At 38.3% G+C, this 12493-nt stretch overlaps 1 protein-coding gene across 1 annotated transcript in view; it reads right to left on the bottom strand.

Moving 5' to 3' along the window:
• Positions 1 to 402: 402 nt before the first annotated feature.
• LOC128745693 (pyrokinin-1 receptor-like) overlaps positions 403 to 12493 on the bottom strand; it is a 93110-nt gene continuing 81019 nt past the window's right edge. The window contains exon 6 of the mRNA XM_053842772.1: positions 403 to 1092. Coding sequence (XP_053698747.1) covers positions 403 to 1092 — 690 coding nt within the window. The remainder of the gene's footprint in view (positions 1093 to 12493) is intronic.

The raw sequence follows: 12493 nt of genomic DNA, 5'->3' as shown, positions 1-12493 counted from the left end.
ATGGTTCTTCTGATTTTGTAGTCATTGAACTTCGAAAAGAGCAGATTTTGTTGATCAATTCGGCTTAAATCAAACAAACCTAAATAACTTACAAATATAGCGAGTTTATTCAATTTAATTTTGTGCTGAAAACTTCCTGATTGCTGAAGCAACTAACACTATCTAATTGCTAGCTATTTACAAGTTACCGCCGGGTTTCACAACAACTGAGTGTTTCCAATTATTCCAATTTATTTAGTTATTTGCAGAATACGTGCTACCAGTTCATTCATCAACAAAATTTCCTGAGTCCTGCCTTTTCCAACTTGGAGTATCAATATTCGCCTACATTTTCTGCTGCTTCCGATAAATTTTGTACTACTCGTTGTATCGTTTTCTTTAGCTCTAGTCAACTGTAGATTCCTAGCGAATTTCTCTGTTAATTTCCCCCATGACTCTGGCCAGTTCGGCACTGGAGAACTCTTCCTCATCGAACTCCTGTAAGCTAGAATTGCTTATCGTATTGGTATCGACCGAGTCTACGCTGGTTTTTTTCTTCAACCAACGTCGTTTTCCTTCGCGTTCATCATTCGAAACTGGAGTTGCATGCTCCGTGCAGGGTGATGCCGCCGGAGATTTGTTAAACTGCAGCACCCGTTGCGTGCCGCGACGAAGTTTTTCCGCAATGGTCGCCAGCTTTCCACCGGAATCATTATTTTCGGTTCCGCCTCCGCTGGCTAGCACTCGGATGTTTTCCGTGCTAGGACAGTTGATGCGTCCATTCGATTGGCGCTTCTCAACCGATGATGATCGTGCGCGGCCACACACGCTGAGGTTGGTTATAATCGTCGATTGGCTACTGGTTGAAATAAACTGTCCATCCGATTTGCGACCCTTGCTCGGGACGCCGCGCAGCAGGATCATTTCCGATTCCTGGTGGCAAAATTGCAGCTCAGATTTGGCTCGCTTGGCCGGATGCAGGGTGAGATTCGATGTCATCTGGAAGGAACCACCGTTCCCGGTCACTCCGTACCGTGACAGGGCACTGTACGTGTGGTTCGCCTTTTCCGGCCGCTTGGATTCTGACCCGCAGCAACTGAGCTTCAGGGTGCGCTGGAAAAAATGAAATTGATAACAAAATAATGATTAGATTCAATGTCGAATTGATTGAAGGTAATTTATTTGAATTGATTTGACATTTGGTTCTCAATCAGCGGTAATGTAACCGGTAATGTAAAAAGTTAGTTCCACGTGAATTAAATGAAAACTTAAAATGAAATTATTGGGAAACTCACTTCATGTTGCTGCCCGGTAACAGATCTGATACATTTTGGACTGAATTGTGATGAGCAATAGATCCTATCGGATGGATCCAATATGATGCAAACGTCCAGCACGTTTTGAGCAGATACGATCCATTATGATTTTACCGGGTTCATCGGTTACATCTAAAGAAACTGACTGAAGAAATGACTCATTTTTGGTTCGTCGAAACCAAGTGCGCATGAATCTCGATAAAAACTTCTGAATCTTTTGCTCGAGAACTTGCGGAGTATCAGTCGATGAACGCGGCAGAAAATATTGACTGCAAGCAAACGGCAACAAATATCATCGTATCATCACAGAGAACAGACTACCAGGTAATTGACAAAAAGTGTGTAAAAGGTTTTTATGTAATCTACGAGAAATCCTTCAATAGAGCACCCCTCGAGCAGTAAGTGGCAAACTAAATCTTGATGGCGCTGCCGTCGCTGCTATGTAACTCCAGCACAAAGAAATATTGATAAAGGTACATGGATATTTTTTGATGCGTTTGGCAAACTATTTCTGGAGGGCGCTACCGACAGATTTTACACACAAAAAATCGATTACTTCCTTCGAGCCTGTTAATCTGTTCTCTGTGCTAGAAGCTTTAAGGGGGCATAGTACTTTTTCAATTAAAAAAAATCGAAATTTTTTTTATTGATTATTTCGAAAGATTAACATTTTGACCATATGTGTTTCAAGTCATTTCGATGAATTCCAAAAATTGACAAAGTTACAGCTATTTGTACCGCACATGTCTGGAGCGATTACACAGCGAATAAAAACTTCAACGTCGTTTTTCTCGAAACCAGGTTTTGAAAGTCGGTACCATAAATATCTCAAGAACGGCTGAAGCAATTCTCATGATTCTTTTTTTATTTCAAAGCTAACAAAATTATCTAGTGTTTGACCCATCCTTTTTTCGATATTACAATTTTTGTATTTTTAAGAAATGTTTAAAGTCAATTTTTTCGGCTAAAAACCTCACTTTTATGTTTGAATGTCCGCCATTTTGTTATGCGCTCGAATTTTAAAAAAAGGATGGGTCAAATACGAGATAATTTAATATTCTTTCATGTCGTTTTGGAATTTTTCAATTCGGATAAGCCCCCCAGCGCCAATCCATGGTACCGCAAATCATGTTTTTTTCGAATGATCATGTTCAAGGAGCCGTAGGGGAGAGGGGAAGAGGTTCACATATGCAAACAAAACTGTAAATATTAGTATAAAGTGCAATGTTTAGCAAGCAATAAACCCGAATCGATTCGCTTTTCGCGTTATCGAGAAAAAAATATTTGAAATAAGGCAAAAAATATGGTGTAAAAAGTACTATGCCCCCTTAACTCAACTCGTACACTCATTTTTCGAGTTTTTCAGGCTGTAGAACCCACAGACAATTGATTTTATGAAAAAAAAAATTAACTCATACTCTACAAATTATTTTTTTGCCCCCCGTTTTTTGGAGCCAATTTCCAAGGGGGGGGGGATGACAAAAACTTTTGAAATTATTTGCAATGGCCTTAATAAAATTACCTAAATGTTGAGCTCGAAAAAAATATTGTAAGAACTATTTCGAGCAACATTGAACAGAGTCTCGCACGACAATCATCGTTGTGCAAATTAGATTTAATGCTGACAGGTGGCCGCGAGTGACTAAGCTCCGATGTCATTTCTTTAGTCAGTTTCTTTAGTTACATCGGTTCAACCACAACCAACTGGACTAAAAGCTTCAACAATAACGCGTCCGTGCCATCATCGACCTATGTACACTATTACTAAGGTACGGCACACGCGGTACGTTTGTGTTCGTAATATGCTAAAAAGTATAGATGTGTTAGTGTCATCGTTGTACGGCACAATGTTTATGCTTTTAACACAAACAAACGGTACGTTGCTCCACACCTCTACTACTTCACATCGATCATCGACCAAGACTGTTCATCACCTTTTTTTTCTTCTAGTGAACAATTGCTGCCAGCGGGCAATAGGACGGGAATAGGGTACCGGAGGGTATTTTCAGCGCGCTGTTGAATTCGGAATACATTCCCTTTTTTTGCTGCGCTTTCTCAAATAAAAATTTTGCCTCTATATAACAATACTGAAACGAAGACCGACTCGCAAATCGTCCACGTTTTGATTGATGGAAAGCACTTCTCGGATATCCTCGACGTTACAACCTATCGTGGCGCAAACATCGATTCTGACCATTACCTTTTGATGGTTAAAGTGCGCCAAAGACTTTCCGTTGTTATCAACATTCGGTACCGTCGCCCGCCACGATACAATCTGGGACGACCCAATTTACCTGAAGTCGCTACTGAGTACGCGCAATGCCTTGAGGCTGCGCTACCTCGTGAGAAAGAACTAAATGAAATCCCTCTCGAGGACTGCTGGGATAGCGTGCAAGCAGCCCCAACAAACATTTTTGTTGAACAACTGTATCAAACGCTTGATACCCGGTAATTAGCTGTACAATGGTTGAACAAGCTACTTTTCAACAAAAATGTTTGTTGAGGCCATTAACAGAACAGTGGAAGGTCCCATTAGGTTCGCTGGAAGGAGTCGACGTAACGACTGGTTCGACGAGGAATGCCAGAGGATGTTAGATGAGAAGAATGTAGCACGGGCGTTGATGCTGCAGCAGGGGACCCGTCAAAACGTGGAACGATATAGACAGAAACGAAGACTGCAATTCCAGTTTTTCCGGAATAAGAAGCCACGCTTGGAAGAATTAAAGTGAACGTATCCTGTAAAAGCTTTGTGTTGTGAGCCGAAATATGTCGGAATAGAGAGAGTGATCGTCGTGGGGGATGTCAGGTGAATGTGAGATGATCGATGTAGTGCTGGAAGTAGCACTACAATGAGCACCTGAATGGTTCGGAGACGGAATAACAACACAGAAGTGGTAATCACTGCATCAATATGGCGGATGATGGTGATGGTGCCAACCCTACAGAGACTATAGATTACAGAGGCGCCGAGACACTCAAAATCCGCTAAATTTTGAAACAAAACGGAGAGTACCATCATAAATAAAGGTAATTCTCAGCTTTCGTTCAAAACTTAGCGGTTTTTGAGTGTCTCGGCGCCTCTGTAATCTATAGTCTCTGTAGCCAACCCTACAGAGACTATAGGTTATAGAGACGACAAGGCACTCAAAAACCGCTAAATTTTGAATCATAACGGAGAGTTACCTTTATTTGTTACTCTCCGTTTTGATTTAAAATTTAGCGGTTGTTGAATGCCTTGTCGCCTCTGTAACCTATAGTCTGTGTAGCCGGCCCCCACAATAGGTGTGGAGGTCGAAGCCATCAAGCAGCTCAAGAGCAATAAGGCAGCTGGCAAAAATGGCATCGCAGTGGAACCTTTTGCCGTCTATCGCCGCTAGCACGTAGATTCATGGGAAATTATCAAGTTGGTTTTGTGGACGGGCGATCGAAAATGGACCAATTCTGTGTGCTGCGACAGATCCTCCAGAAGTGTCGCGAATACCAAGTCACTGCGCACCACGTGATAGATTTCAAGGCCGCCTACAATACTATCGATCGCGAAGAGCTATGGGAAATTATGGACAAAAACGGGTTTCCGGGAAGCTGCCAAGACTGATTATGGCCACAAAGGATGGTGAACAGTGCTGTGTCAGTGCGTTATCAAGCCTCTTTACTAGAACCAAGCAGGGGATTTCGACAAGGTAATGGTATTTCCTGTCTTCATGTCGCGCTAGACATTGTAATGAAACGTGCGTGTTTCAACATGCGAGGCACGATCTATTCAATAAATCTAGCGACACGATCACGACACGTGATCATTGTCGGAATGACGTTCCAGGCGGTTGCTAAGCAGTATACCTAGAAATATAATGCAAGAAATTACATTTCTATCTCTATCGAGTGCAGAGCTATAGAGCATTTTCTTTAGAAATTCTTTAAAAATTATTTTTTCATACTTAGCTTATGTTGGTTGCATTTTACAAGAACATATGGTTGTAGGCGATTATTGAAGGACTCGAAATACACGTTTTTTTCAGAAGATTGCAAACCTTTAGAACCTTTCCTTACAAAGTTATCGCTTTTGGCTCGTGAAGTTAAGGAAAAATAAAGCTTAAAAACCTGATTTAATCCACCTAGTGGTGAAAGGAACCTTTGTTATACGATCTTACTTGCTATTTGAGATAGAAATCGACACGTTTGGCTTACATGAAATTTTTGGAAATTGAATAAGTTTACAAAATTTGAACAAAATAGAAGCACTTGCAAATTATGATAGTTCTTTTTCTCATGAAATTGCTGAGTAAGTTGTTACTAATGCGGGTAAGTTCAAGTAAAAGTAAGTTGTAAGAAGAAATATTATTCTTTAACATATACATTGCGTAGTAAAGGTCTAGTTTATAGGTTTTTGAACTATGCATAATTTCCTGTAATGCCATTCTATTCGATTCACAACAATAAAGTTTTCTTGAATAAATTTCATCAATTTTTATTAACTTTCGGTTACTCACGCTGTTGTATTTTGTACAACATGTGTAGGTTTTTGAATGCCATTACAAATCGTATATTACGTATATACTAACGTATATTCTTCAGTAAACTTGTTATGAGCAAAATGTCCGAATTATTGAATACATTAATACTTTAAATTGTTAGGAAACAAGATTAGCATAAACCGACATCACAGAAACGAAGCAAGTAGCATGTGAGGTGTACCGCAATTGACCCCAACTGGAATTTTCTCTCGTTTCTTCACATGGAAAAATGATGTCTGTATGCAGCAAAACTACCAGCAAATGTAAAATGTTTAAGATGTATCCGTCTGTTGGTAATCGAGTAATTCGGGGTCAAAATCAGGCTGTTTTTACAATTAAAGTTCTACAGTTTCTAAACAAGCAAACATAGAGGTATACTAAATTCAGCAGAGTTGTGTATTTTTATTATTTGTACAACTTTGTAATACATGAAAAAGTCATACAACAATTACAAGAAGAGTTAGAATAGAAAAACTGATTTTACAAATTCATATACAATAAATAAGATTTTTCTACCTTCACTGAAGAGATAGAAGCTTACTGTGCTCAGCAAAATTTCTTGTAATAATATGCTCTAAAAGTTTGCAAAACATATCAATGTGTTGTATTGAAACTGAAGGAAAATAATTTGTTTATTTCACTTTTAAGGGGATTAATCAGAATACAAATTCTACCAGACGATAGAGCTTTCAATTTTAAGAAACTCTTCCAAAGGTTTGATAAACTTAAAACCAAGTTTTCCTAGTCAAAAATCTATTGCGCACGTTTTATTTGGTTTGGGCTATTGTGCGCGCAAGTAACCGTGTTATAACAGTTGGCGCGAGTGTTCGAGGGTTAATATCTTTTGACCGGTAAAACCAATTCTTATGTAATTTTGCATATATATTTCTAGTGTGAAAACCTCTCGTTTGATATTAAAATAATTGAAATTAGGTAAATTATCTTGGTTAAAATCATTATAAATTATTGTTAATTTTGGTGTGATGTATTCGATTGCTCATAACTTTCAAATTAAACGTCCAATCAAAAAACTATTCAATAGTGATCTATCTGGCTATATTACCTGCCAAATGAAACTAATAGCGTGTAAATCGGTTTGGCCATCTCTGAGAAACAGGCGTTCATTTGTACCTAGTCAAAACAAGTTTTTCAAGGCTAACTTTTAAACTGCTTGTCCGTTTTCAATAAAACTTAGCTAAATGTTTAGTAATAGTAAGAGCTTTCGTTTGGTACTAATATCGTTAAAATTGGTTGCGTGGTTCCGGAGAAAACCGTGTCACGTAGTTTTCACATTTTTGCTTATAACTTTCAAACGAAAAGTCAGACCACGAAACCATTTAATAGTGATATACTAGGCAATAATACCTTTCAAACAAAAGTAATAGCGGTCGAATCGGTTCAGCCATCGCCGAGTAACAGGCGATAGAAAATTCGGAGCGAACACACATACACACATACACACATACATACACACACACACACACACACAGACATTGCTCAGTTCGTCGAACCCTATCGATTGGTACATGTAACTCGGCCCTCCGGGCCTTGGATCAATTTCGTGTTTTTCGACCAATTTCTAAACCTTTGTTATATAGTATAACAAAGGTAAAAAGCGATAACTTTGTAAGGAAAGGTCCTAGAGATTTGAAATCTGAAAAAACATGTGTTTTGAGTCCTTCAATAATCGCCTAGAACCATATACATACTCTTGTAAAATGCAACCAACATAAGCTAAGTATAAAAAAAACTAATTTTCAAAGAATTTCTAAAGAAAATGCTCTAGAGCTCTGCACTCGATAGAGACAGAAATGTCATTTCTTTAGCAAAGTTGTTTACCTTTATATTTTCTATAACTTTGCCGAAGAAACCATGTGTCTATCGACTAATACAAAAGAATGGACGTGTATCGAGATTATAACGAACGCGAAACACATAAAACGTATGCTTGCCGTTCTCTCATTTGAGTGGAACCCATACAAGTTTATAGTACTCGACTTAAGTTTTAAGATGAAGGGCTGATTTCATAAATCCGCTTGCCCCATTTTATCCCATGGGCTCGTGAAGCTATGGAAATTTAATGCTTGAATATGCGATAACTTAGCAAGTAAAGGTCCAAGAGATTTGCAGTCTTCTGCAAAAACGTGTATTTTGAGTCCTTCGATAATTGCCTAGAACATTGTATTCTTGTAAAATGCAACTACGAAAAGCTAAGTATGAAAAACCAATTTTTAAAGAAATTTTAAAGAATATGCCCTATAGTTCAACACTCGATAAAGATAGAAATTTTATTTTCTCACCAAAGTTGCTTGTTTTTACATTATTTACAACTTTGCCGAAGAAACTATGTCTATATATCCTAACACAAAAAAGTTATTTTTTTATTTTCATTATAGTAAGCGATGACTAACTTTTGACAGTTTTAGATTAAGGGGGATATTTATACGAACAAAAGTGCTGAAGACCTTAAATGATAAAATGAAAACAAACGACACTACTGTTTTACCTGACTCACTGCGAAAGTGCGAATATGCGTTGTGTTCGCGGGATCGTGTTGGTTCGAAAGGTTTCGAAAAATATCGCCCTTGTATCGAAAATATCGTTAATTTTGATCACTAAAAATAACGTACTTAAACGTTATATTTTAAGTGCCAGTAGTACGCAATAATTCTATTGCGAAACTGAATTGTTATTTATGCAACTTTTTACAAGTTAAATGCAATAATAAAAGCACAACTTATAAAAAATCGTTTGTTATCGATATTAGCTGCATATGCGTTGTAAACGAATAAAACGCATGGTTACGTTTTATTTCAATAACACGTATATTCGCAGTGAGTCAGGTAAAACAGTAGGAAAAAAGTTCCACTTTTCGCTCTTTTGGACTACTGTGGGATGTAATTCTAAAGGGCATCGCATCCGGATGAGTAAGTAAGTAACCCTTGCTTCTCAGGCACGGACGACCGTGTAGCGACTATGACTTAGATATCGTCATTTGGAAAGTTAATTTACAGGAAATCCGGCACAAGGCGGACGGAGTGTGGAATTGATCGAACGGTAGTCTTGACTGCTGCAGAAAAAGAGGATCGTTAGAAGTTCTGGTTGCAATCGCAGCTTAGGAAGAAGCAAGCAGATAAGAGAGAACGTGTTCGGATGACATGGAACCGAATTAAATGCCCTCTAAATGACGATCTATAAACGACGATTTATAGATTGTCAGTGCGGATAGACCTACGAGAATTATTTGAATGTTAGTAAAGCCAGATCAAACAACGATTTTTATTATGGCCACTAACATTTTGAAGATTTGGATTTTCCCTTATTTTTTTTTTATAAATGAGCACTTGCGTGAGCATTAATACTGTGGTACTATCAACAGAATACAATACAGGGTGTTCCAAATCAAATTGCTTCACAGAAAAACGCTGTACAAAATTACCTAGTTGACCGATCCTTTTCAAACTTTTAGATAATAAAATATAACCCATTAATTAGATTTTGGCATATTTATTTCATTCAGCTTAAATACCATAACCGTTTGCTCGCACCTTACGCGTAACTCCACTCATAAGGTTCTATACAACATCTAGCTGCAGCTTCTTCTGTACGGAAACCCACTTTTTCTTATTCAGATTTGACCTCCTTGGGATGCTTCGGTAATGCCTGCTTCATAATAGCCCAGTTTTTTTTCGATGGGCCTTAGTTCCGGTGTGTTGGAAGGTTCATGTCCTTGGGTACGAAAGTGGGCCAGTTGGCTTCGTACCACTCCAGGACGTCCTTTGAATAGTTGCACGAAGCTAGACCCGGCTAGAAGATCGTAGGGCAGCCGTGTTGCTTCAACAGAGGAAGCAGACGCTTCTGTAAACCCTCCTTGATGTAGATCTGCCCGATTACAGTCTCGGTAGTCACAAACGGCGCACTCCGTTTGCCACATGAGCAGATCGCTTGTCAAATCATGTATTTCTTGGCAAACTTTGAAAGTTAGTTCCTCCGGAACCCCGGAAGCTGTCGGAAGTCCGCCTTGACGTAAGTCTCATCATCCATGATGAGACAATGAGGCTTCGTCAGCATCTGGGTGTACAGTTTCCCGGTCCGTGACTTTCCCACAGTATTTTGCCGATCGTCAAGATTTGGAGCCTTCGGCATTTTGTACGTATACAGTCCCTCCCGGTCTTTGGCTCTCTGAACGAAAGACTTGGACCGATTCAACTTTTTGGCCATATCCCTGACCGAAGCATTGGAATTCCGCTTAAACGCCCTCACGACACGCTTGTGATCCTTATCACTAAAAGAACACCCATTATAGCCGCATTTCTCCTTCCGTTCGATGCTCAGAGCTTCAACGTTTAATCACTCGATTCACCGTTGGCTGCACATCCCGAGTTATTTTCCGATGTCCCGATTCCAATTCCAACGCCATTTTTTCCAATTTTCGAAAAACTGACAGCGTTAAAAATACAGTGTAAACAATACACTCTAAGTTACTTCTACCCAAATTTTCAAGAGAAAATACCCAATGGGTAATTTTCTACAGCGTTTTTTTCGTGATGCTATTTGATGTGGAACACCCTTTAGTGTTAAGAGTATAGTGAATTAAATAGGATAGTTTGCAATGCCCAGGGAACAAACCGATTTGAGTTTATGATTTTTTTATAAATTTACTTTGTTATACCAAAGTTACCAACATATCTAGCGTGATGATGACATTCGTTCTTACTTGAATGAAGAGAAAACTAGCTCAGCAAAACTCAGCTACAATTTATTGTACTCTTGGGATCCGGACTGAATTTTCGACCCACTTACCTCTAGTCAGACAATGTATGTGTGTTTGTTATAATATTTATGACTTTAAGAGCAGGACAGTTATAGCTTGCTGGCCAAAGAGCTTTGAAGCAAATATTTTTCCCGCTTTTACATTGTAGAATTTCTCCATCTATTATGCAAACTAGCAGATACATTTAGAATGGAGCAAAAATCCAGCACGAACCAGAGGATTCTTCTCAGCACGTGTGGTTGCGGTATAGTCTAATGAATGTCGTCAAGTTTTTTCCCTAGAAGATTTATGATATGTAATATACAGACAATAGTAAATTTAATTATACCCCTATGAAATAAATAGAAGATGATCAGAGATATTACCACTGCATACTACCTTCAATTTGCATACATTTTCAATTTGTCTCTCATATAGATATCTTTTTACATCGCTGCTATCCTTAACTTCTACTACTTAATTTTTACGATGGCGAAAACGACACTTAAGAAAACTTAACACTTGCTTGTAACCAAACTAAAAATTTGTTGCTGTCTATCTTTTTTATCCTTTTCAAATAACCTTCGTTTGAAAGAAAAATAGTTCTCAGTTCAAGAGAGACGATTGTTCAACCAAAAATATTTTTTTCAACTTAGCATCAAAATATCACATTTGGTAGCAGTTTAGTGTAAAACCATAATAATTTCCTTTTTTACGTACACAAAAATTTTTAAAAACAAATTACTGAGACTTCCATGTTTAGGCACAATAAATTGCTTTTAGTTTGCCTGTTATTTTTAGATTTATAGAAAACACCGAGAAGTCATCCTAAACAGGAGCTAACAGATTGCACCTTCCGTCAGATTGATCCTACAACGATTGGCCACTGTTTATATGACCATAAATGAACCTTACGATAAATTTGCGTAACAAATTTATTGGTTTGTGTGCTGACATATATTTAGTCCTGGGAAGCTTGTCCTATTCCAGCTTGTAGTATGTGCAGTGCGATGCAATTTGGAGAAAGCTATTTGTGGGAGGATCGGTAATCAATTTTTGGTGACCTATCGGAATGTCTGGCGCCAGAGACTTTGAAATTTAAATTTATCGTTTCTGAAGATTCTACAGTGGGTTAATAGGTCTCCACAGGATGGGCATTAAAGCTTACTACTTCAATAGACTACTGTTCGTTGCGTGGATTTATTATTGCTTATCCTTTGTGTAATGAAGAAGAAAGGATACAATGTTTCTTTTTGTCGAACAAGAATACGCCAAATTATTTTCATAGATTTACAAAAGAATGCTTCATCGTTTATTATTCTAACTTATTTTTAGCACTCTATTCACCGTCCGGTACTAGTTAAATTGTAATTTTCCAGGCAAGGCGCAACTTTTCTTTTACGACGCTTGTTGAACACTCTCGCAATAAAAAAGAAATCTTGTTGGAAGTAGCTTGCACTCCTTTCTTACCGGTTAAAGTTTGAAAGATATTACGCCTCACGAAAACGAAACACGTACTGCACAGATAGTTATTGTCTAGCGAAGTAGTACGACATGAGCAGCTGCTAGTAAGAGTTGTTCGTAAAGTTAACGGTAGGTTTGGTATTTGACCGTGTCCCACAGCAGCCTGAACAAATATGGAGGCTGGAGCGCACCTGCTAATAAAATATTTTTGAACATTTTTAACCCTTTTTTCCGCAAGTTGGAATATTCCACATCTATAAAAATGTGTCTAGCACATAGGAAATCTTACAGTACTGAAATTACAAGTGGAGGAGTGCAGCGTCGCAGAATGTTAATCACATCATAAGGGGTACACATAGAAATGTTACCCTACTTCACTAAAGCGAGTCATACATATAAATAAAAAGTACAGATTACCCGCATATTTTGCTCGTATCCATCTGGGAAGGTATAGTGGCAATTAAGTTTCG

The sequence above is a fragment of the Sabethes cyaneus genome, chromosome 1 (genome assembly GCF_943734655.1).
Source record: "Sabethes cyaneus chromosome 1, idSabCyanKW18_F2, whole genome shotgun sequence".
NCBI lineage: Eukaryota > Metazoa > Arthropoda > Insecta > Diptera > Culicidae > Sabethes > Sabethes cyaneus.
Note: the sequence above shows the minus strand (reverse complement) of the source record. Positions and strands in the feature narration are given on the sequence as shown.